At 41.4% G+C, this 26,994-nt stretch overlaps 1 protein-coding gene across 5 annotated transcripts in view; it reads right to left on the bottom strand.

Moving 5' to 3' along the window:
* Nucleotides 1–207: 207 nt before the first annotated feature.
* The window catches only part of C1QTNF7 (C1q and TNF related 7), a 232,775-nt gene continuing 205,988 nt past the window's right edge, over nt 208–26,994 (bottom strand). For 4 of the 5 annotated variants that reach the window (XM_045182986.2, XM_024573824.3, XM_045182987.2 and 1 more), the window contains 2 exons: nt 6,841–7,086; nt 208–1,183 (listed from right to left, as the gene is read on the bottom strand). In XM_045182986.2, coding sequence (XP_045038921.1) covers nt 552–1,183; nt 6,841–7,086 — 878 coding nt within the window. In that variant the 3' untranslated portion in view covers nt 208–551. Of the gene's footprint in view, nt 1,184–6,840; nt 7,087–15,944; nt 16,105–26,994 lie in introns of those variants that run through there. The other variant, XM_024573825.3, reaches the window with a different exon arrangement.

Here is a 26,994-nt window from a genome sequence, read left to right on the forward strand (position 1 = left end):
ATAATACAGGAATAAACTCTGCTTCATGCCCAAGCATGAAAGAAGAAATAATTAAAAAGGAAATTATGACTTCATTTAACTTGCTTGAAATTACTCAGCATTGCTTACCTTTGGTTTTTGACTAACTACAGCCTTCTGAGAATTATCAAAGACTGTCTGAGATGTTATGATTCTTTTAAATAACAGGCAAACATGTAATTTTATAAGGATTTAATGAGGCAATATCATTTCCAGGTGGTTTTATCACTCAGGGAATTTAATAAAAATTTTATTAACATTGTCTTGAATTTGTTTAAATATTTATAAACACTGTTTTCAAAAGAATTCATATCTGGGGTTATTGTTTTATAGAATTCATTTTGGTTTGGTTTCAACAGTTTGGTGGTTCATCTTATTTTAATAGGTTTTGCTAGAACTGGCTGTAAATACTCTGGAATCTGAGTGGGAGTCTCTTTGGATTTCACTTCTGTTTTTCAACACCTCCCAGGGCCCCAGATTGAGTCAAAGCATGTCCCCCAAGGATTTTGGAATGTTCTGGTCAGCTGTCCTGATCACAGCTCGTCGTCTTCTGATATGGAGTCTAGATAATCTGTGTCAACGTACAGTAGAAATCCGGAGAACAAGCTGTCTGCCCAGCCCGGGTCTGAGAAGAGGCCATTCTGGTCAGTGAAGAAGATCTCCAGCCAGACTTCGTCTTCTGGCTGTAGATAGATGACCGTGGACCCCGAAGCCACGTCATGGTTCCCTGTGTTGGCATCAAAGGTCTTTATCCGGTACTGCCCATTGTGGACCAGCCCGATTGCCAGATGCTTATTTGCCAATGTGATATCATAAGAAAAGTAATAGATCCCTGGGAAAGCACAGATGAATTTCCCTGTTGCAGGGTTGTAGTGCTCTCCTTCATTGAAGAGGACCTTGTTAAATATAATTGGTAGCCTTTCTTCTGGGTAGCTGGTTGTGATGCCGACAGAAAAGGCAGATTTGAGCACGATGCTTCCACATCTACAAACTCCAGGCAGCCCTGGGTCCCCTTTTTCTCCTTTGTCTCCCTTTGGTCCGGGAGGTCCAGCTGGACCTACTTCTCCTTTCTCTCCCTCTGGGCCCATGGGTCCTTTCTTCCCCGTCTCTCCTTGGTCTCCTTTCTCTCCAGCAAGGCCCAGAGGTCCAGTCTTGCCTCTTAAACCTTTGAAAAGAGTTTGCAGTTTAATCAATAGTGCCTCTAAATATAGAGTGACCAACAGCATGCCTACATTGTCCTAGCATACCCTAAATCTGTCTCTTCAGATGACTTTCAAATGCATACTCCTAAACAACCAATCTTTTAAAGAATCATGAATACACTAAAATGGAAATAGAAAATTTCCATCAGAATTCCAAGTGAACTTTCTTGACTATGTGGGAAGTCATTTAAATCCTGACTAATTTAAAATAGTTAACTATCATTCTGATGATGGATCACCTGTCCCTAATTTAACTGCATTCAGGACTCATCATTACAGGAGGAATTTAAGGAGAAGGAGGATGACATTATCCCCAGAGCGGGGTCAGGGGCACAGACGGAACCAGGCAGAGCTTCAGAGGCTCTGCAGTCTCATGCCCCATTCTACTATGAGCATTAATAACAAAAGAATCAAAGTGAGATCAGCTAGTACTTACTGAACATTTCCTATGCACCAAGAACAGCATTTTATATACATGCATTATCTTCTTTAAGTTCTGCAACAATTTTATGAACTAGGAGTTATTATTACTTCCACTGCAGATGAGGAAACTGAGCCATGGAGAAGTCCGTTTACTCACAGAAACAGAGCTAGCAAATGATGAAGCTTTGGTCTGAACTCACTCACGCCTGCCTGACTCTGGAGCTGAGCATTTCTGGGCAGTGCCTAGAGTGTAAATTGTAAAGGGTGCCTGGCAAATAGTGAGGGATCCATATGCTACAGTCACCGAACAATAGTTACCGCCACCACTATGCAGTAAGTCTTTTTTTGGAGGAGAAAACTGAGTCCCAGGGAGGTGAAGCAAGGCTAGGACTGGAATCCAAGTCTTAGCCTCATGATGCTTCCCCTTCATCAAAATGCCTCTTACCTTTGGGGCTGGAATCAAGAATCCTAAATTCTGTTTGGCTCTGCAGCTAAGGGTTGTATCGTTTTAGGCAAATCCCTTAATTTCTCTGGGTCTCCTTACATAGAGAAAAGACATAGTAGCTGTGAAGAGATTTCAACAAATTCAAAATCACCATAGTGAAATATTTTCTGTTTGTCCAATTTTTTCTTATGTCTCCAGATCAACCATAGGCTAAATGCAGAGAACTAGTGATCATGGCTTGAAGTGCTAAGCAACAACTGTTTAATTTTTAAATCATACGTATAATAGCAAAGAATTAGTAGCATTAAAAAGGTCATTCAATTTTATGGCCAAATCCATTCCATAAATCATGTCTGTGTAATGATACTTTCTCAAAAACATTCAAATTATTGGTTATTTGTAATATATTTTTGTAGTCACAGAAAATATATTGCCGATAAATTGTGTAGTTTATTCTCAGGAACTTTTGTTAAGCTAAGCCTCTTTATCTTGACAGTGCTTTTGATATCTTTTATTTGAATATTACATAAGCATTGGTGTACGAGTTTGATCACTCTTCATTTATCTGGGAAATTTAGCAATAAGGATTCTGGATATTGTAAATTTGAAAAGAATAAAAACTACTTTTGAAACATCAAATGTTTTGTTTCTGTAATTTTGGAAAGGTGTTGCTTGCCAATTTATGGGACACAAAAGATGCTAATAATGAAAGTAATTGTGTTTTTGGTGACAAAGATCAGCATAATTAGTGATCATAGAACTGTTCTTTAGCTATGCAGATGACATTTGTTTTTAAATTAAAATTCCACTGACTCCAGCCAGAATGCAATCTGGTATTTATTTCTTGAAATATGGTTATAATAGTCTGCCATTTCAATATTTGCTTTTTTTTGGAAGAAGTAGAATATGAACATTATTTTGCTAATAAATTAACTTTTAAGTCAAAGACAACTTCTAAATTATAATTTTATCTTCAATAGCAGCTTAACTTTTGCTATTTTCATCAGTGACTTTTGATGCATTAATTAAAAAAAAACTTTGGGCATCAGCAACAATTTGACCATTAAATTTCATTATGTACTCAAATTCTTTTTTCTCTATAATTTTGGGCAAGTCAGTTCATGTCTGAGTTCCAAATGCTCCATTTGTAATATGAAGAAATTAGATCCAAACCCATTTCAAACCTGGTGGGAAAAGCAGTAATCAGTGACTCAGCAGATAAACCCTAGTTCAGCTATGAGTGGGGTGAATCTGACAAAGGGGTTTCCTCTCTCTGACTTTAGTATCCCAGACCTGGAAATGAAGATATTGGACTAGGTCACTTGAGGTTTCATCCTATTGGAAATTCTTTGGGATCAAACCATAAATACTAAGATGTGATTTTACAATGAAAAGGTCTTCACAATTTTGATGTTTGGATTTTGGTAGTTATTGACTATGCTGAACTGCTGGGAGTTAGATAATCAGGGACCATCTATCAAAACTTATAATAATTCTTCCTGTTTGCATACAGATTTGCCCCTGTGCTCAGGATTAATTAATGGAGGGTAGAAAGAAGGGATAGATCATTCTCCTTCTCCCTACTCAGACATGATTGGGTAGAGAAGAGAATTATGGAGAAAGTATTATCTGCACTTAAGTACCGAAGCTTGGAGAGAAAGGACTTCTTCTTAACTCTCCATGATGTGGGCTTGCAAAGATTTTTTCAGTGCCATCTCTTTCTTGCATTCATCCATGCTCCCACCCATGCACCCATGGATTTAAGCATGCGTGCATGCTTCCACCTAAACCATCTCATGCTGACTGACCATCTGCTGCGTGCCAGGCAGTGTACCCGGGGCTAAGTGAGACATTGACATGAACGCCACCTGCTCCACCGTCAGCCGTTCCTGCGTGTTGCATTGTGATCTGCAAGTAAGGATCTTAGCTAAGTTCATAACATCCGAAGCCATGAAATAAACCAGAATTACCTATTTCATGCGGGGGTACTACTGTTCTTTGAAGATATTTATGGAGATGCACACACAGATTAAATTCAATATTAATAATATGATACAACAGTGATGGCTATAGACATGTGAAGGAGACAAATATTTTAACAGAAAATTTACAATTCAGTATAATAAGCTGTGTATTTGTACTTTAGAATAGGGAAATTAAACCCAAAATTGTGCTGACTCTGCTTGCACTTGGTTGGGGTAAACGTGGTGGGGATGTTCCCCGAGGGCACATGGATGAGAGGGCCTTTGTGGGGTCACGGAAGCGGGGAGATGGGAAAGAAGCTCCCAGCTACGTTGTGTCCTCCTCCAGCCCTATTCAAAGCATGTCCCCAAAGCCCCAGGGCTCTGTGCCTGTTGTTTGTAAGTAAGGCATGCTTCTCTTCATCAATCTCAAAGGCAGGCATTCTTACTTTTCCTTTCTTAGCTGGTACATATTCTTATGAATGTATATGTGGATACTGGATTTACATAATCTCAGGTTGGGAAAGTCATTTTATTTTTAAATCTCCATTTTTTTCATTTGTAACATTATTAGTATTGCCGATTATAATAATTGCTAATAGGATTATGGTGGACAATAAGCATTAAAGGTAAAATTTCCGACACATAGGTGTATGAAGTTCTTAATAGTGATGATGATGATGGTGGTGACGACGATGATGATATACTATTGTGATTGTGTTTTTCCGTACTGGCCTCCCATACCCAAATGTTTGCTTTGTAAGGAGGGACAACGTCTTATCCGATTCCTGTTCTCAGTGTCCAGAACCATGTGCTCAACCAGGAGTGGTTTTGCAATGCCCTCTAAGGGAGAGTTGGCAACGTCGAGACATTTTCTGTTACCGCAGTTGGTGGGGGGCCACTGGGATGTAGTGGGGTGCTGCTACACGTCGTGCAGTGCACAGGGTCGTCATCCCTCAGTAAATAATTACTCAGTCCGAAATGTCATTAGTGTGGAGGTTGCAAGATGCTGGTCTAGAACAATCATGGATAGCAATAGGTGTGCGAAAATCTTGTGGAATGAGTAATGCAGGAGTGGGTAAGTGAATATAGGGATGGATGAATACCAGGGGAGTGTAGCTGGCCTCATACATGGTTAAAATGGCACCATTATGAACACTTGACTTAATCTGAATGTATATCCGTAAACATGTCTTTAAATAGCACTAGAACCACTTTATAAACCAGATCACTCATTTCTAGTTTATTATGCAGCTTTGAGCATTCACGAACTTAGCTATGACTCATATTCGCAGATCACAATGTCTTAAGTAATAGCAGCTAACATTTACTGAATGCTTACCACATGGCACTTACTCCATTGCATGTTTTACACGTACTATTGTCCTTAATCTTCCCCATCACCCTTACTCTCCCTCATTTATAAATGAGGAAAACAAGGCTTGAAGAGGCTATTTGCGCATGATACTAAGTGGTAATTGAAGGAGCCAAGATTTCATCCTAAGTCTTTCTGACTCCAAGGCATGTTTGTGTAATTACTGCATTATTGCTTCCAGGCACAGTAAACCAAAAGGGTTGCTAATACCTAATTACGATCCTCATGTTATTTCAAAGACACTCATGACTAGGACATAGCAGTAAGCGGTACTCATAGGTGCTGCTGGAGAGAAGGGTTTGAAAGATAAGATTTAATTTCCAAATTAGTGTTTTTTTAATGTGATACTGAACTTCTATATAAAGATTCTTTATCTAATATTGAACAATATTTATGTATTCGGTAGCTACTGATTTTTCAAATATTCACTGCATGACAAATTCAGAAATGAATTATCAGCCAATAATTTGAATATATATTATATTGTTTCATAAAACAGGACAAAATGAGGTGCAATGACTACAGAGAGACCCATTTCTTAGATCTATTGACATTTTCTGCCTATTTCTTGTCCCAACTTTTATGCTCGCAAACATGTTTTCAAAGATTGATTCCAAACCACTTCCTCTTTCAGGGTTAACACAGCCTCTCTAGAATTTTAATTAGTTTTACTCTGAAGGATTGCAGAAAGTGGCAAGCTTCCTGGGCCAACTTTTTTGTGAGAAAAAAGTGAAAATTACTGACAGACTAGGGGACATTGTGTTGCTGTAAAGAGCTGTAAGAAAAAATTTTTTCTTTTTTTGCTGCTACAGGATAGGTGGGAAAGAGATAAACTGGGAAAGAGGTATGCTGTCCTGTACTATTGTCATTTTATCTTTGAAAAAGAAAACCTAGAGGCTCTTTGTGTGTCTTTGCTCAGGATATCAGTGCAGAGCAGGATGGCACCCACGCTTTTGGCTCCTAATTCTGCCTCTCTCTTATCTCCCTTCCTGTCCATCTGTCTGTCCATCTGTCTGTCCATCCACAGCGCCCTCTCACATCCAGCCACTGCCTGCTGGCTGTAACAGCGCAGTGGGCACGGCATCCGCTGTTGGAACCCAGCTCCGCCAGTCACTAGCAATGCTCTCCCGTCTTCAGTGACTCATTGGACCGTGGCATTGCTCAGTATTCTCATCTATAAAATTGGATGACTTCCACCCGAAAGAGGTGCCACTACAATAAAATGAGAATGCACACAAAGAGTTGGGAGCAGTGCCTCACGCATAATCAAGGCTCAAGCAACTGTTAGGATTAATCATGGTGAAGTAGAGGAGGGATTTAAGGAACAATTCCCATTAGAAAAAGCAACAAAGAAAGGGGCTAGTTTTCATGTGGGGTGAAGGAGGGGATTGTTTACAGAGCCTCATCATTTATTACCTGCAGCCCCCTTTTCGCCTTTTTCTCCTTTTCTGCCATCTCTTCCATCTCTTCCTGGAAGACCGATCCGACCGTGGGGCCCAGGGGAACCATTTGCTCCAGGGGGGCCTGGAGGTCCAGGTAAGCCAGGGATACTACAGATGTATTTCGGGGAGTAATTCTCTCCTTTGAACTGATTACCCCGAGGTTGTCCACTTGCACAAATGGCAAAACTTGTGACATAGAGCAAGACAAACATCTTGGGCTCTGCAAGAAAAACACAGAGACATAAATGCATCCTCTTGGGTGGGGCTTTTGGTGCAAATGAACACGAGAATGGGCTTTTGCAACAAGTCTCTTCAGGGCTCACCTTTCCATGAATGTAAAAAAGCACTGTTCACCCTCATAATTCTGTTGGAAACTATGAGTGCACCATCAGCGGAGGGCTCTCAGGGCCCTGCACGGGGTTGGTGGAGATGAAGGACTGATTAAAAAAATTTCAAACTAAATCCCTCTGTTGCATAGTTTCTGCAGGAACCATTGACGGACTTTGCTAAACAATGTTTTCTTTTCATCAAAGTAATGCATTTTTTTAAATTAGGGACGCAAATGAATAATATAAACATCAACATTACTCTCACCACCTGAGGATAATCTCTTCACATTTCGGTATCTACACCCTTCCCGTCTTTTTTCCTATGCCATACAAGAAAAGTGATATCATGCCATTCATGCTCTTCTTCAACTTTTTTCACTTAACAATATATCACAAGCTCCTGCCCATGTCCAAATTATTCATAACATTAAAATAACTTTTGGATTTGATTTGCTTCTACTCTCCTTTAAGGACAGAATTCCCCACTATAATACTTGTTTCCAGTTCTCTGCCTATATATACACCATACTAGAATCCTTATATCCAATCGTTGCATGCACCCCTGGTTGTTTTCACAGAATTTCTGGGCTTTTTAAAACAGGATAAAGAAAGTGGCATTTTCAGGAAAACCATGTTTTTCACTAAAAAAGCATGTGTAATGCCAATTAGTGTTAATTGGAGCACTCTGCATGTCCTGAGGCGGGTCTCAGACTTTAATTTAAAATCTGCAGGATACAATGCCATGGTGTCCCATTAAGCTGTCAGCACTGGGGCTCCATTAAAGAGCTGAGCAAAATCAAAGCGTGCACAGTGCCGCGTGCTCTGAGCGAGGCAGGCAACAGGTCGCTTCAGCTATGATCTGATAGGACTTGGTTTCTCCCCCTCTTAAGCCTGACAACTGAGAGTGATGAGTCATTTACTGTCATGACATTTGGCGTATAGGCTGAAGGGTGTGCAGTGTAGGTTGGGGACACTTGGTTTTCTACGCTAAATATCCTTAGCAGAGCAGAGTCTTGGATCGGCAGAATGTATGTATGTTGTTTGGGGGCCACGTGAATAAGTAGTTTTTAGATAGTTGGGCCTCTGCTTTAATAGGAAGTCTGTGTAATGCTTGATATATATGCCTGATATATGCTTACCCAAAGGAAAAAATTATAAAATGTGGGGAAAGCAATCAGATAAAATTTCTTTGTTTTTTTGGACAGTCACATGAGAAAATTAACCAGGCACACTGTACCACTTTTATGGTACCCATGGGGAAATTGCAACATCTTGGAATTAGACCCAGAAATTTGCCAGAACATAGGAATGACAAATCAAGGAAAACAGTGTGCACATGTGGTTTGAAACAGATCTGATTCCTAGAAATCTTATTCGTGAAAAACTGAAACAACTTATCCAAATATAGGCTCTGTCTCGACCAAATTTCCATGTTACCAGCGGGCCCTTCCCCCCAAATCAACATCTTTACTCTACTCGGTCTGCTTGATTTCTTATACAGCACAAGCTCAAATAGAATTGCACACTTGGAACCTATAGAATTTTATTAGCCAATGTCACCCTAATAAATTCAATAAAAATATCCCAGATTACTGATTCTACAGCTCAAATGGGATTAAGGCAGTTTCTGAAAAGTCTAGTGGATCTGCTAAAAACAGCCATTCACATGCATGTCAGATGAAGGAAATGGAAGAGCCTTCTATCTCCACGGCCTGCCACAATTAAAGAAAGATGCAATAATTACATCGCTAGTTCTTCTTTCTCGTAAAAAACTAACTAGAGGAGGCTTTGAGAAGGGATTTGAAAACATGCTTATACAAGATAAAACATAAAAAAGCTGTTAACCTACAGACGTAGATGGGATGCTGTAGCTCAGGCCAGGGCTTGGTTCTAAGAGGGAATTGAAATGACCTGGAAAGAAGTCACTTTGGGCAGCGACATCTCAGACACTCTGATGAAAAGGTGAATCAGGGGTCAGTCTATGAAGAAGCATGTGGTGAGGGTCTCGGTTATGGTGGGCGGAAGAAACACACATTTTAGGTGTGCTTGGAACTGAGGGTATTACTATTCCCAGTAGCCAGGCACAAGGTGCTCAAAGGAGGGGCGAGCTAACACAACAGGAACAAATGCATTCACAGAACGAACAGTTTGCTTCTCATGGACAAGTGCACTAGAGTATTTCCTGTACAGTAGTGTAAGTGCTGGAAGCATCCTCAGTTGGAGTTTTTTGAAAGGCACTCAAAATGATTATCTGTTAACAATCTTCATCAGAATCGAGGAACAATGTGTTATGGTGCCTGATGAGTGATAATGGTGTGGTTTTGAGTGGCCAGTCCAGTTTTGGGACTCAATTCATCAGGATGACAAAGGGGGATGGATTACAGTGGAAAACTGCAGTGGCATTGCCCTGAAATGGTTCCTTATTTCACTTAAGTGTCAAAAGCCTAATAGGTATGGAATGAGGTTCAGAACTTGTGGTGTCCAGGAATACAGAAAACCCCCCCACAGCCATCAGTAGGGGGATGGGAAAGCAGATGCACTGGTTGAGAGGTACTTTGCATATCAATAACTGCTGGACAGTGTTGGCTCAATAGTTAGACTGCTGCACTTGGGGCAAGGGAGATGGGTGTGACTTCAACCCGTGATGTAGCTGGGAGGCAGTTTCCCAGTTGCTGTGCCTGTTCGAGAGCAGGAAGGAGGTTCCCCTGCATCATGGGGCCACGCCTCCTCAGATTAACAATGGCAACTGGAGAAAGGCAGAAGAAACTAGAGGATGGGCAGGTGTAACCCTTTGTGGGAGAAGTTGGAAATGGGGTTACAGAGGAAGGGCAGGCTGAAATTTAAACTCAAGTGCAGGGCAACCTTGTTCTCTTGACCACGTGGCTTGGAAGGGAGTAGGAGAGTGATGAGAGGGCTCTGTTTCTCTCTGGCATGCGACTTGGAGAAGAAAAGCACGGCAACATAGCAGCTGTGCAGAGCTCTCCTGACCATGCAGCTTAGGAAGGAGAAGTGCTCTAGGCCCTGCGGGGAGTAATAGTGAGGGCAGAGACACGCTGTCTGTAGTATGGGATTAGGCCATGCACTGCTGCGGCTGTAGCTGACTCCAGAGCTGCAAAGGACTTCTTTGTAAGATGATGCTTTGCAGACCTGGACTTCACCTGGATTATTAAGACTTGTGCCCTTTCCTGAATTTCACCATGATCCAGAGTAATAGGGAACATTCTTTCCTGGACTATCATATGGGGGCTGATGGCGATGTATCCCAGATTCTGCACAGATAAGGACACGGGAAATTTTGGGGGGTTTTGGCTTATGGTCTTATGGGGAGCATGAGAAGTGCTAGGTCTTGTGGGAAAGGAGGGCTCTGAGCTGAGGTGCTCTGAGCACCTGCCAAGGTGGAATGTTGTAAATAAAGATCTGCTCCATCCCACATTGTTGGGTCGTTCACCAAGGTGCCACATGGACGACCCGGTCTACTTGCTTACAGTCTGGGTGAGCTCAGCAACAATGGTGGATGGTCTATAAGGCCCTTCTTGGCTGGGAACCAAGCCTCCTTCTACCCTGAATCCATCTTCTACTCTTCTCCTTTTCACTTTCTCAGCTCCAGTCACACTGAATTTCTTGGTGTTCCTCAAAGACACCAAGAGTGCTCTGCTTTAGCATCTTCATACTTTCTCTCAGTCTAGTCCTTTCTCTCTGTCTAGTACTCGGTCTCCCAGATGTCTACTTGCTTCATTCTCTCATCTCCTTCTTTAACTCTTGGCTGAAATACCACCCTCTCATTAAAGCCAACTTTTACCACCTTATTGAACATTGCAATCCACCTTCTCCTACTTTCTGACCCTCCCTCACCCTGCTGACTTTTTCTCTTCCATATTGTACTTATCTCCCTGTAACTCACTAGATTATTATTATCTTTATTGTTCTTTTTTATATCAGATATTTCCATCTGCTAGGAGGAAAGCTCTATGAGGCCGGATCTTTTAGTCACTGACGTGTCCAACTATCTAGAACAGTGTTTGGCACACACCGAAACTCAGGCTGGGGACAGAGGAGAAGGTTTTTATTTTTGTGGAAAATGTGAGTTTTGTGGGGAAAAAAAGACAACTAGAGAGGATGGAATATTACAATATCACAAGAAAGAGGAAGGAGAGGATTTAAAGAAACATTCCTTTGGCAGAGTTTGAGAAATACAAGTAAAAGACTTGAATTGTTTTAATTTTTCATAGTCTAGAGCATTTAAAAATATTTAAAATATGTATTTTTTTATGTGGGCAGAATGTGTACATTCATAACTTCAAGAACTAGGGTATGCAAAAAAAGGTAAATTTCTTCTTCCTCTCGATCTCTCAGTCTCTCAAAAGCAAGGTACAGAAGAGGCATGCAGTTTCCCCATGTTGGCACATTGCATGCGCCTTCCTGAACCTTGCTTTTTCACAAAGCTTGGAGATCTTTTTGTTAGCAGTGTATGCGGAGATGCCTCATTACTTTTAGAGGCTACAGAATACCCATCACCTGGATGTGTTGTATTTAACCCGTCTCATACTGATGGATATTTGGGATATTTGCATTCTGGTACTATTATTAATAATAGAGTGATGAGTATCTCCATAGAGTTCAATGAATATCACCATATATAATTTTTGCACATGGTTTATGACATGAGCAGTAAAAAGCTTTTTCCAGGTTGCCTTTTTATTTTGTTCATGTATTTAAAAATATTTTTATCATGGAAACACATTTTTAGGTTCAATTTATTCTGTTTATAAAAAATTCCTTACTTCAAGATTATTTGACCCATTAGCATTTTTCTGATGAGATGTGTAAGGTAGGGACCCAACTTTATATTTCAACAACTTATATTGAATAATTCATCTTTCCCTCACTGCCCCACTAGTTTGTAATTGATTGGTTATTTTGGCTGGGACTGACCTGTGTGTGTCATTGTTTCATAAAAATTACAATGTTTTTAAATAGCTTTATTGAGATTTAATTTACACAGCATAAAATTGACTTACTTAAAGTATATAACTCATTGTACATCACAATCTGATTTTAGAACATTTTCAAAACTTCAGAAAATCCTCATGTTCATTAGCAGTCACTTCTCACACAAAATGCTTTGAAGGATTACATTGAATTATGCAGATTTATAGAATACGTGCTAAAATGTCTTTCTCCCCCTATTATGCTTCTTTGGAGTTAGAAAGTCAAAACTCTGGAAATACTGCCGCTCTTGAACAGATATGTCCTTGATGTTAATTGTAAATGACCCTCTCTTCTATTTTTCAGTAGGATTACAAAGTAACTGGTATTTAGTTTTTTAAACACATACTGAAAAAATTACTTTGTGGTACTGTAGGTTTCAGAACCTGCGTGTCACTGTGTGCTTTGAATTTGTAGGACAGGAATGTGGCATAGAGTGTTCTGTAAGGTGGTTTTCTTTCCTTTCGTGATGGAACCCTTTGTTCTTGCTAAATTAGCCATGGAAAACACTTGGGGAAATACTAAATAAATCAGTGCAAAATTGAACTTCTAGAAACTGTGTCCACAGATCAAGATCCCTTTTATAAATAGCATTTCCCCCTTCATTAAATAAAAATAAAACAAACTCATGTATGTACAGTCAAATGTTATTTGACAAGAGAGCCCAGAATACTCAACGGAAAAAGAATAGTCTCTTCAGTAAACAGTGGTGGGAAAACTGGAGGTTCGCATGCAAAAGAGTGAAATTGGACCCCTCACTTATACCACTCAAAAAATTAACTTAAGTTGACTAAAGGCTTAAAAGTGAGACCTGAAACCATAAAACCTCTCGATGAAAACAGGAAAAAGTCCTTAACATTGGTTTTGGCAACAATGTTTTTGGATATGAAACGAAAGCACAGCCACAAAAGCAAAAATAAACGGCTGGGACTCCAGCAAACATAAAACTCTGCACAGCAAAGGAAACCACCAACAAAAGGAAAAGGCAGCCTACAGCACGGGAGGACATGTTTGCAAACCACCTATCGGAGAGGGCGTTACTATCTAAGACATATAAGGAACATACACAACTCAATAGCAAAAAATAAATAATCTGATTGAAAGTGGGCAAAAGATCTGAACAGACACTGTCCCAAAGAAGACAGGCCAACGACTACATGAAAAGGTGCTCAACGTCACTAATTATCAGGGACCTGCAGATCAAAACCACAGCACGACATCACCTTGCACCCTCCAGGATGGCTGTTACCGGAAAGAGATAAGGAATGTTAGTGAGCGTGTGGAGAAAGGGCGTTTGTAAAAACTCTCGTGCGCTTGCACAGCCGCTAAGGAAAACAGTATGACTGCTCAAAAACAACTCAAAAAACTAAAAATAGAACTATCACGTGATCCAGCAATTCCACTTCTGGGTTTTTATCCAAAAGAAACGAAAATGGAATATTGGAGAGATGTCTGTGCTCCCGTGTTCACACAGCATTATTCCCACCAGCCCGGGTGTGGAAACAAGCTGGGTGTCTGTGCACAGACGAATGGGTGCAGAGGACATAGCTCTGTAAATCCAAAGGAATGCCATTCAGCCATCAAAAGAGGGAGACCCTGCTACCTGTGAAAAACAGATGAAATCTGAAGGCATATACCAAGTGAAATAAATCAGACAGAAAGAAAAAGACTGTACAATATCACTTATATGTGGCATCTAAACAGCTGAAATCACAGAAACATGGAGTAAGATGGTGGTCGTCAGGGGCTTGGGGGTGCAAGAAAGGGGGAGACACTGGTCAAGTGGTCAAACATCCAGTGAAAAGATGAACATGTTTTGGGGATCTAGTGTCCAGCATGGTGTCTCTCATGGGCAGTACTGTATTACATCCTTGAAAGTTGCTGAAAGAGTAAATCTTAAACGTTCTCACTATACACACAAAACGATAATTATGGGAGGTGATGAATGTGTTAACTAATCTGATTGTGGTGATCATTTCAGAATAATTACGATTATAAATCCACGGGAGACTGGGTATCAAACCTTCACATTGTACCTCTTACACTTACACAATATTATATGTCAATTGCATCTCAATAAAACTGGAAAAAACCTGTAGTTGTTAGAAATGTACAGTGGTGTGGCTGCTGTGCAAAACAGGATGGTGATTCCTCCAAGAATTTCATACGGAATTACCACGAGATCCAACCGTTCCACTTCTGGTATACACCCAAAAGAGGTAAAAACAGGGACTCAGAAAATATTCGCACGTCCATGTTCACAGCAGCAATATTCACACCAGCCAAAAGGTGGAAGCAAGCCACGTGTCCGTCAACAGATGAGTGGATAAAGCAAATACGGTATCGACTTACAGTGAAATGTTGTTCCACCTTTAAATGGAAGGAAACTTTGAGACATACTGCAACATAGAAGAATCTTAAAGACTTCATGCTGACTAATGTTGAATGGTTCTGTATACATGATGTAACCAGAACGGTCAAAATTGTAGAGATGGGAAGTAGACGCACGATTGCCAGGGACTGGGGGGAGGGGAAGGGGAGTCTGTGTTTAGTGCGGACAGAGTCTCAGCTGCAGAAGGTGAAAAGCTCTGGGGATGGACGGGGGTGGGGGTGGTGGTTGCACAACGGGGTGCACATACTTAATGACACAGAACTGCACACTTAAAAATGGCAAATTTTACATTATGTATATTTTACCACCATTAAAATACTAAACTTGGGGATGAAGGAGACATATTAGTTTTCTTATTTCGGTGCTAGGCGTTTTAAAGACAACATTTTATTTTACAAATAAGAACACGGAGACCGAGGGTCCAAGTCCACACAGTCATAAAAATGGCTCCGAAGGACGTGAGCTGAGCTCTTTCTGTTCACAAACACTTCAGTTCTCCCCTGTTTCATGTGAGGGAACCTATACCATTACTTCGTGACAGGGGGCTGGACTGGATTATTAATTCAAGTTGAAAATGTGTTTTGCCTGGAAGTGATTAGGAAGAGGCTAGGTAACCAGGGGCGGCCAAAACGAGTCAGATCCTTGGCCTGCAGAGGAGAGGTTTCACAATCGCAGGCTTTTCCTTCCCTGGCTGCAGGAGGAGTGGCACGGTGAGTGACACACGATGGGGGGGGACCTCAGGCGCTGGTGCCCCAGAGCTTGGGTTTTGCAGCTCCTCTTATCTGACTCTGAGGCTCCAGTTTTCCTCCTGGGACCTGCTCCTCTTGTGGGCCCTGAATCACCTCCCCTTGTCCTGTCCCTATGTCTCCCACAAGACCCCATGCCACACTGTGTTGTGACTATTTACGTGCTTTTCCTCCACCACATATAAACTCTGTATCACCAACATTCAGGACAAAGGCTGGTCTACAGTAGAAGCTCAACAAAATTTGAATGAAGAAAAATGTTCATTCACCAATATTTATCTTATCGACAGCATCGGCTGCTTTCTGTAAAGGGCTATGGTGGTAGACAGTGAGAAATATTGACATTTGTCAAACACACTGTGGTCAACAGAGCAACGTTAGGTCCGTATCCTCTTCCCAAAGACCCTTTTGTGGTAGGTTGGACAGGGAGCTGCTGTCCAGGGAGGTCAGGTAACTTCTTCACGGTCACAAAGCCAGGGTCAGACCAGAGATTTGGACCCAGACCTTTGGTTTCATGGATCCCTCTTACAGACCTGTCTATTTACTACACCCAAACCTACTATAATGATACGGCCAGGGTTCCCACATCTGCCAAAACTCTCAACAAAAAGAGTAAACACCATACCTTGCTCTGGGATGGTGGGTTGCTCCAGGATTCTAAATCCACAAGAGACCGAGCGTCTTTCATGAGAGCTCAGCAAGAAACTTGCGTTGGTACCACATCGAAAAACAGATCCAAGTTCTCAGAGGTTTCCAAATACTTGTGCTAAAAATAATTTCCTCCTTTCGTCCCAAAGAGTCAGAGGCCCTGGAAGTCATTCATCGAGCGAGGCGCAGCCAGGAGTTGGTTAAAATTATGGTTTTGTTTGACATAAACCTTAAGTGTCTGCTTTTGTTGACAAAATTTAGAGGCGCCTCCATCTCTGTGTATCGTGGCCTCTTTTTCTGATTTGTTTGCTTCATTTTTTCCCCTCCTTCATTTGTTTTCCACTGAGTGAATGTTTCAGGAAAAAAAAATTACTCACTGACTGGAAATCAGTCGTCAACTTAGAAAAAAAGAGTCATTTCCTCTTTGGGAATTTTCAAGGTAGAGCCTTCAGACCCTGGGCATAGGGTGGTGTCTCAGGGAATAACAAGGGACGATGTCTCTAATCTGATAACTGTGTCAGGAAAATGGCCTCTAGTCCTACATGCTGCAAAATGAAGCGAAGTTATATAATTGGATATTCTTAGCAGACTAGTATGTCTTTTTTCCTGTAGAGAACTGATCTTAACAACTCAAAAGGTTGAATGGTTCTTCAAAATCCCGTGATGACTCGTCTTCAATGCAATCAATTCCTTTGTTTCCTTCCAGTAGGTACTTAGATATCTCCTTAGCAACAGCATTATATTATGCATGATGCCATGTGTGAAAATGAAGGGACTGAAAAATCTTGTTATTATTTTGCTTTCCTCACCATTCTTCTCAAGCAATTAAGAAGACTAATTGGTAGAAATATTTCCAAAGTAAGGGAGTGAACACTGACCATAAATTTGACCAAGAAGCTTGGTGGGCTCCCCATTCCCATAAGCTTTATTGTGCCTTTGCCATCCTGCCTCCCATCAGGAGGAGATCATCTTTTGAATTTGTTGGCTGTCTGAAATCTAAATGCTATCATAGGGTGGTAAAAACAATTCCTTGACACAGAAGTGAAGCACAGGTTTTTGCCAAATGAAGTTCTTTTTTTTAAATTAAATAAATTTGTCATGTAACACTGTATGGTTAAAGGTGGACAGAGTGTCACCTTCAAATAATTTATATATTGTACTATGGTTGCCACTGTTGCACTATTACATTACATAATTATAGTACAATATTATCATCTATACTCATTACCCTGTGCATTAAATCTTTCTGGCTTATTTACTACTTATTACAAGTTTGTACCCTTAAACACCATCCATGTTATCCCCGCCCCCTCATTCCCTGGTAACCACCATTTTACAGAGTAGGATCTTCATCAGAAAGACTCCCCGGGTTTTTCTCATTCTCAAAATAAAATGGTTGTCCTTGATTATTTCTAGGTTTCCTCACTGTTCTTACTATTCTCTAATGGACTACTTGTGCCTCCTGAGATAGAGTGTAAGAAAATGGCATCAGCCACTTCATTGCATCAGGGTGGAGATACAAGTCCCCTTGAAAGCCTGTTTTTGTTGTTATGGAGAGAAATCACTCAAATGACTCTTTTTGTGCTGTATACAAAGGGAGGAATTTGCTAGTGGCTCATTGGAGGTTTTCCCTCCTAGGTACCTTTGCTAGAGAGGGTTTGAGGTTATTTGCTTAAAGCATCTAGGCCCTTAAAAAAGAAAGGAACCAAGGGTCCAGCTCTTTCTCTCCATGATGTACATTTAGGGAAATTAGTAATGGACAATAGGGTTGGCCTGTTTCAAAGCCTGTTGTGAAGTAAAACACTATAGACCACAGGATGGAATCAACCAGGACGTAAATGGGAATCTGGGTAAAAAGACCTAAAGGATTTGGGGGTGGCCAGTTCTGGTACAGTATGTAAATGAGACTGGAACTTTGACTGCTTTCAGTCATTCTGTCAAAGCAGCTACCCTGTGAGGGACAGTTGAACACATGGTGAATTATAAGTCATTATATTAGTAAAGGGGTAATAAGGGGTTAATGCTGGGATCATCAAGAGCATCCTCTACAAATGGATGAGCATCTACTGGATTGCACATGACTTGAGCATCACCATTTGGTGGCAACTAAAGCAACAGGGAGAGCAGACAATCAAAGGTTTTGCTTCCTACTTTCTAGCTGGGTTGAAAGTAGGGATGACCCCTTTGGGATGAAGCAAGCCTCTAGAATTCCTAGATCATTCATGGAGGCAGGGATTTAAATCTTGACTAGTCTACCTGCCGTAAAAGCAAGTGGGATCCTAGCAACTAATTGAAAAAACAAATGGCATGACTCTGTTTGAACTTAAAGTCATAAAGCAGGTCATAGAGGCTAAATGCTTTCATTCGCTCACTCCTAACATAGCATCACAGGACAACATTTTGTCACGTGTAGGAGAGCTCTGCCTGACTCTTAAGAAATCCCCTCACACTCCACACTGAAGTCTTCTAAAAGGCTGAACTAGACTCCAGTCCCTACAGATTCAATGTCAGATGTTCTAGCTTTTGGATATGTTCATTTACTTGTTTAAAAGTGATGACTTCTCCTGAAAGGGCTTTTCTATTTACTTCCTTTAGAACAGCACAATCTCTGCCAAAGAGCTTACAAATGGATGAGTTGTTTTTTGACCTCCAGGAGTTAGATATATTCTAATTTTTCTGCTTTAACTTGGCCAAGTGTTGATACAATTTGTGGGTATACAGATTTGCTTTTTCTATGCCATTCGCGACTTCCTCAATTTCCCTTCAGTGTTTGATGATAAGGTTTCCTGTATTATTAAAGTGTCACAGTATTTTTTGTCCTGCACTATTTGATTTCCTTTTTATTTTTTAAATCTCAGATAATTTGCTAAAAGCTACATATTCCTGGATGTCTTCTTTCTTCTCCTTCTCCTTCAACTTCTCCTTCTCCTTCTTTGCTTTCTCCTACTTCTTCTTCTGCTTCTTTTTCTTATTCTTCACAGAATAGTCTCCTAGGGCATTCAGACCTCAGATATAGCTAAAGCTTGTTAGTGACTATTTCTCTCTATTATTTTCACACTTATTTTAGAGGCAGTAGTAAAAAGTAGTGGGTAGAAGAATACGCTGAAGGGAGTATTGGCTTAGAGTAAAATGTGAGATTCCATTTTTACTTGTTACTCATACCAAGGCCAGGGTTCTGTTCTGTTTTTCACAGACAGATAATTTTTTTTCTCTTAGCTTGTGCCTTTGTTCTCCCACAGCCTCAACTCACTTTTCAGCTGAATTCAGTTCAATACAGACTAATTATAATCCATGTTCACAGAGGATCTCACAGTGTGCTGGTAAAGTAGTTCCCATAAAAAAGATTCAGATTTATAGCTTTGTCAACTTACTTGGTGTAAATACTCCCATCATGGCCAATTTTAAGCTATGAACATGACCTTCACTGAATGCAAAGTTGGGAAGATATGTGCAGAATTGGCCCTTGTTAGCTGGTCTAAGCTGACTCAGCACACCACTGGTATATGTACCAATTCTAGGTACTATAATGTGTAAAAATAGAATGTTCTAATGATATATAATGAACACTTATGTGCTAAGACATTACACTATTATCTCTTAATCCTCACTATAACCTCTTGAGGTGAGCCAAGTTATCATCTTCCTTCCATAGATAAGGAATTAGGCAGTCTGATCCACAGTTGGCCCACCTGACCACTATCCCATTTACCTCCCTAGGGTGCTGCCAACTACAAGTCAAGGTTTCTGCACCCAAACAGCTTGCCCTCAGGAGAATTGCATACCTGACTCTTCCTTCCCATGGCACTAGGTTCTGTCTGGAGTCTAATCTCTTTCTAGCTTTAGGGCCTTGTTTATATTATCTCCTCTGGCTTGCAAGTCTCTGCCAGCCACTTTTTCCCCACGCCCTTTTCTTTACCTGTTCACATGTGTCCTCCTTTTGCCAGAAAGTCTCCCTGATTCTCCCAACCAGTTATAGCCTTGTGTTCCATGAATCCTCCTGGCACATTATTTGGACTCTCTCATGTACCTTAGCTCACTGATTTTTAGCTAGAACTATTGAATCAGCATACTACTGAATCAGGTCTGACCATTTATATTTTTCAAAAGTTCTACGGGTAATTTAGAAGGGCAGCTGGTCTTTGGGAAACTTTGCCTTATCTACTCTTGTTCAAATGATGCCCCCTGTGTTAGTCCTTCCAAACCAGAGGGTTTCAATGATACAGATCCTGGTCTTCTTCCTCTTTCATCCTGTTCTTTTTTTTTTTTTTTTCATTAGCTGATTACATATTTATTGAGCTGCTACTGTGGTCAAGATTCTGAATGCTTGGCCTTGGTGCTCAATGGAGGCAAACGTAGAGCCCTTGTAGAGGAAAATTCTAGTGGGGAGGAGACATTCACCAATTAATCACAAAATGCTGTTTAATAAGATAGGGAGTTAATTGGGACTTTCCATCACTTTGGAGTTTTAGTTGAAGACTCAAAGCAGAGAAAAATGGGCAATCTGTGCCCACATTCATTGAAGACTTGCTAAAACACCAGCTGGATCTGACACTGACCATCATCTGCTTTCACTCTACCTAATAGAAAACTAGAAGTTCAAAAAGATTAATGGTTGAAGAGAGCCTTCAAGGTAGAGAGCTTTTACCTGATGAAAGAGTGCTGGGGATCTCTCTCCTCCCCCTCCTCCTATGAGGGAGGGCATGAGGAATGACACCCACCCCCTAGCCTAGTGGCAAGGACCCCAGGAGATCACAGATAATATTAGAGGTACCTGCAAGAAGGAAACTATTTATTCTGTACTCCACTGGGTTGTTAACTGAGCTCTGAAACTGAAAGCCTTGCAGCTAACATGCGATCAGAGAAATGTGATAAACAAGTTGTGGGAGAGCTTGACCCACCCCCAGAGGTTTTTTTCAATTCTTTTTTCCTTTTTTTTACAGTGAAAACAATTTTTATATTTAGAATTAGCCAGCTGGACTCAGTTTAGATGATCCAATTTTGTTGGCAGCTTCCAAAGCATCCTAGTTGAGAGCCAGCTGAACATATGCCTTCTTCTCCCCATCAGGCCTGATCAGGGTGTTGACCTTGGCCACGTCAATGTCACGGAGCTTCTTCGCAGCCCGTTTGATCTGGTGCTTGTTGACCTTGACATCCACAATGAACCCAAGTGCATTGTTGTCTTCTGTCTTCTTCATGGCTCAGTAGTCAGGGGCAATTTGATGACGACAGAGTGGTCAAGCTTGTTTCTCCTGGGGGCACCCTTCCCAGGATATTTGGGTTGCTTTCAGAACTGCAGTGTCTTGGCCATTGGAAGTGGGTAACATGCAAATTTTATTTATTTGTTTATTTATTCATTTATTTATTTATGGCTGTGGATGCATTTTAGCACTGCTCTCTTTGCCCACAAAGCCTTCACATTGGCTTTTGTTTTGGGAGGAACAGTGGCCTCCTTCTTCATTTTTGGTGCTATCTTCATGAAAAGTTCACTCTTGGAGTTTGATGTCTTATGTGATCACAGAAACTACAGAATCCTGAAGGCCAGGGGCTGTCTGAAGGAGAGAGAGCAGGGTAGGGACAGCTATTGGAGAGGCGAGGGTATCTGAGTTTCCCCAAGAGGCAGATGGTACTGAGGATGGCAGCTGGGTTTGGGCCATTTATGGGATCTGTTGAGCAAGGAGGGAGTCCCTCTAGGGTAAGAAAGCCAGTTAGAAGCCATTGAGTGTATTGCTGAGTACAAAAGCTGAAGCTGGTATGGGACAATGCAAGGGATCCAGGAGTGACTCATCCATGTCAGGGAACTGTTCAGGATAAGGGTCCCTCAGAAAGCCTCCAATGACCCCAGAACTATGTTCAACCAGAGAAAGCTAGCCCTTAAAGTTCTGGAGCACACAGCACACCCTGGGAGCCAGGGGAGAACCATGCGAACAACACCTATTGAGTAAAAGTACCTTGGTCTTTTTTTTCCAATTCTCCTACCCTCTGATCTGACTCTAGACATGCCTGAAGTGGAAGGAGGGGTAGGAGATGGGGGAAGAAAGAAAAGGCATAGCATATACTGAGCTGCAGATATGCAAAGGGAACAGGCTTTGTATCGAATGTGGAATTGAATTTTTGAGTTAGATTTATTTTATTATCTGAAAATGAGTTATAATTGACTAACAAGATTGTTCACGTAACTGAAAGTGGCCAGAAAGCGAAGGAATTTGCCCAAGGTGAAAGGGCAGAGGAGAAAGATCCAACAGAATTTGACTGGGAGAATTAACAGGAGAAAAATGAAGTTGTTTCTTATGTACATCTTACTAATTTGATAAATTCAGTAACTTCTGGGGAGTGTTCTGAAGGAACAGTAAAAGGTGTTTGCTGTGAGAGCCTTTGGGGCGGTGGCTTAGTTGAGACTAGGGGTCAGGCTTGCCTAAATAAAGAACATCTGACCTGAACTAGGGAACAGGAAGAGGGGTGGGAAAGCACCCCCAGGCTGAGGGAACGCCCTGAGGTAGAAGAGGATGCTATTGAAAGAAGACCACTGGAAGGAACACAAGAGGACATGTGCCTGCAGGGAGGCTGTGCCTGGCCCAGGCAAGGCTGTGCGGCCATGGAGGTTCTGGTCTTGATCCTGGGGCTAGCTGGAGCCCCTGGAGGGCTGTGCGCGGGGTTTTATGGGTCATGCTGTCGACTCCCCCTCAACCCTAGTGTGGTTACAATATTGGAGAGGATATAAGGAGGGGTGATGCCTCTTTCCACTTTCCTGGCTTGTCCAGGTGAGTTCAACAAGCTGTAAAGATTCAGTTTGGTTTCAGAATGGAAAGATGTGAGTCCTCGAGAGAACAGCAGTTTGCATATTAAAAGAAGAAAATTCACCCATTCACTGAATGAACACATGCCATGGAACCCTATCATGTGCCAGGTGCTGCCCCAGGCCCTGGAGAAAAGGAGTTCAGAGGAACACAGACACCCCCCCTCACCCCCTGCCCCCCTGCCCCGCCCCGCCCCTCACCAGGAGCTCACAGTCCAGGGGGAATTTTGCATCATTAGGGAAGGAGGAAGCCTCAGAAGTCACCAGCCTGATCTCCCCATTTCATAGATGGGAAAACAGATTCAGTGAGAAGTGATTTGCCCAAAGGTCACTTTCACACACAACATCATAATTAGATCTTGGGGCTCTTGCATTATCTCTAAGATTCCTCTGCATAGCGCAGCCTCTCACCAAGACCGGTTCCTAACACACAGAAAAGACACTGCAGAATTTTTTTAAAGACATAAATATCCGCTGCTGTAGGCAATTGGGAATTAACAGGGTAGTATTATCCCAGATTATAATACTTGATCCTTGTCTTTATACACAAAACATCGCTTCTCATATTTTAAATCATAAGAAAAATTTTAAAATTCAGAAAATTTCAAACATACATGAAAATAGAGATCAGATGGACAATGAGTTCCCATGAACCCACCACCCAGATCAACAGCCACCCACGGGGAGTCACGTTTCACGGACACACCCAGCCATTTGTTCTCCCTTCCCTCCCAAATTCCACACATCGTATCATTTACTCCATAACTATTTTGGGAAACCCTAGACATTTTTATCAACTTGGACAGTAACAAAGTGATTGGCACCATGCATCTCCATTGGCCCTGGAGGCCTTTTAACCCAAAACGAGCATACTTTAGATCAGTAAAAAAATGTCTTCAAAGCACTTTAACACAAGCTGCTATATTGTGCACTAAACGATCCAAAATGTAATTTTATATGGTTATCAAGATTTTTCAGTGAAGTTTTCAGAGAGCAAGGGGAGCTCTCCGATGGCTCGTTACAGACATTCCCAGAGGACGTGGGTTCCGGGAAAGGAGGCTGCAGAGCGGCCTTCAGATTTGCTACACGTGCAGAGCGGGTGGCGCTGGGCAGGTCTCCCACTCGCTGGCCCTCACTGACAAAGCCTGCCACACCGTTAGGGTCCTTCCAGGGGTGTCAAACTCATTTTCGCCAGGGGCCACATCAGCCTTGTGGTTGCCTTCAAAGGGCTGAATGTAATTTTAGGACTGTATAAATGTAACTACTCCTTAACTAGGGGCAAGGAGCTCCGTGCTGCTGCCAGGTAGAAACAAGGTGCCCGGCTGGATAAAACAAGGTGGAGGGCTGGATTTGGCCCTCGGGCCTTGTGTTTGCCACCTTTGGGCAACACTGGAGAACGGGGGCTGTCTGTACAATGTTAGGTAGTGGAAGAGCCTTGGAATTGGAGAGCTAATAGTCACATTTTCTTGAAACGTTTGGCATTTGAGAGATAACTTTGTTTTGCGTGTATGTGTTCTGTTTTTAAAATGGAGTTATAGTTGCAGGTGTATAACCTCTTGGGTCAATATATGCGTATGTTGCAAAATGATCACCGCACTAAGTGCAGTGAACACCTATCACCTCACAGGGTTACACATTTTTCGTCTTGTGATAAGGACTTTTAAGATTTGCCCCCCACACAGCTTTCAAATATACAGCACAGTCTCTTTAATGAGAGTCACTGTGCTGTACGTTACCTCCTGGGACTTAATTGTTTTAATTGGAAGTTTGTTTCTTTTGACCGCCTTCCCCCATTCCATCCCCCTCCCCCAACCCTGCCTCCGGCAGCCACCAATCTGATCTCTGTATCTATGAATTCCGTGTTTGATTTTTTAAAAAAGATCTTACATTCAAGTGGGATCGTATTGTGTTTGCCTTTGTCTGATATTTCACATAGCATAATGTCCTCAGGTCCATCCATGTTGTCACAAATAGCAAGACCTTATTCTTTTTAATGGCTGAGTAATATTCCATTATATATATAATATGTGTATATTATATATATAACATTTTCTTTGCCCATACATATACATCCATTGATGGACACCCAAGGTTGTTTCTGAGAAGCCGCATCTCTGAGTGACAAAAAATAAAAAGGAGTCACCCTTTGTCACAAGTTTATCATGGCACGGCCCTGTGCTGAGTGCTTATATGCATTTCTTGTTTATTCTTCACCAGGAGCCTGCGAAGCAGCTGCTATGGCTCCTCCGTGACAAGTGAGGGGACTGAGGTTAGGGACAGGTTGGACCACGGCTAAGGGCAGAGCTGGACTCCAAAACCCTTCTGTTCACAAGTGAGCACCTTATCCACATGGGCAAAATCCAAGGACTAGTTCACATCTTGGCTTAGGAGTCTGTCTTCATGACATTTAATGGCAGCGAGAATGGAAAACGAAATGTGTTATTTGGAAGTCTAGCCTTGAGTAGACAGAGAATGAAGTTAGAGAAAGGATTTTCCTAAGCAAACCACCGCTTTATTTATTCTACCTTAGGGAAGTTTGGGTGGATGAATTTGAGAAATTTGGTAAGAACAACTGGGTGTGTTCAGCTCAGAAACTACAGACAAAAATCTGCCCAGTTTCATGGAATCTGGATTAAGAAGCTCATTTACCATCACACCTAAGCAATATTCTTTGTTAAAAAGGGTATAATTTACAAAGAGTAAAATTCACCTTTTTTATAGGTAAAATTTGATGGTATTGGCCAGTGTGTGTGGTTGTGTAGCCACCACAGATAGAGATACAAAGCATCCCCATTCTCTCCAAAACATTTCCTCCCGTACCTCGCAGTCGGAACTCCCTGTCACCCAGCCGCTGATCTTACTTCTGTCCCGGTAATTTCACCTGTTCCAAAATGTCAGGGAAAACGTATGTGCACCTCAAAGTTTATTTTCTATGCTCTGTGTGCTGAGCATAATTGTCAAATGGATTTTTTCATGTTATATTTTAAATATATGCCCATTGAAGAAATTTTGTAGAGGAGAAAAGGTAGAAAAATAAAAGTAAAAAAATTAAAGTTCCCTCTCTCAGATAACCACTGTTACCATTTTAGTTTATTTTTTCTGTGTTTGGTGTGTGCGTACGTGCATAGATCTTTCGTTTAAAGATTTGTAATATTACTCAGACATGGTTGCTGTTCACTTTTCCTTTCTTAAAAATATAAAACGTGTATATTTGATATGTAACTGCGTGACTAAGGTATAAATCATGTTGATTTGATATTTAGGTATTATAATATGATTGCCATTGTAGCAATATTAGTAATATTATCATTAATAATAATAACCATAGCTATTTCTTTCTGTAGTGAGAATAATTAAGATCTAGTCTCTTAGCAAGCTTGATGATTACAATACAGCGTTGTGTTTATATTCACTATACTGTGCTCTGGACTTATGTACTATTTACTTATTTACTATTAGCCGTAAGTTTCTACCCTTAAACTCTTCCCTCCTCTCCCCCACCACCAGACACTGGTAACCAGCATTCTACTCTCTGTTTTTATGTGTTTGTTTCTTTTCCAGAATCTGCGTACAAGTGATATCCTGCAGTATTTGTTTTCTCTGACTTATCTTACTTAGCATGATGCCCTCACGGTCCTTCCAAGTTGTCACAAATGGCAGGATTTCCTTCTTTCTCAAGGCCGAACTCTATTCCATCCTGTAGATCCCGCCTTCTTTACCCCTCCCACTACTGTTGGGCCCTGCGGGTGTTTCCACATCTCGGCTATTGTGAAAGGTGCTGCAACGAACAGGGGATTGCAGCTCTCTCTTCAATAGCCTGTTTTCACCTCCCTCGGATATTTGCCCAGAAGTGGGATTGTTGGATCATCTGCTTGCTTTTTCTTTAACCTAATAGATCATAAGCATTTCTCCTCTGTTACTTTTTTGGAACCATGAATGGCCAGACAATATATATCAAGTAGTTGTGCCATAATTTATTTAATCTCCTTCACCGCCAGCCCCCCCCCATTATTGGACAATTAAGCTGTTTCCATTTCTTTCCTATTATAAATGAGATTACGTTGAAAATATTTGCGCATAAGCCTTTACTCCCATTTAGGATTAATTCCTTAAGATAAATGCCCACAAAGGAATTACTGGGTCAAAAGATTTGGATATTTTATGTCTCTCCTGGTTCATGCTACCAAACTGCTTTCCAAAAGGCCGCACTTACACTGACCATCACTGTGTGAGA

Source organism: Desmodus rotundus, chromosome 4 (assembly GCF_022682495.2).
Source record: "Desmodus rotundus isolate HL8 chromosome 4, HLdesRot8A.1, whole genome shotgun sequence".
In the NCBI taxonomy this organism is placed as follows: Eukaryota; Metazoa; Chordata; class Mammalia; order Chiroptera; family Phyllostomidae; genus Desmodus; species Desmodus rotundus.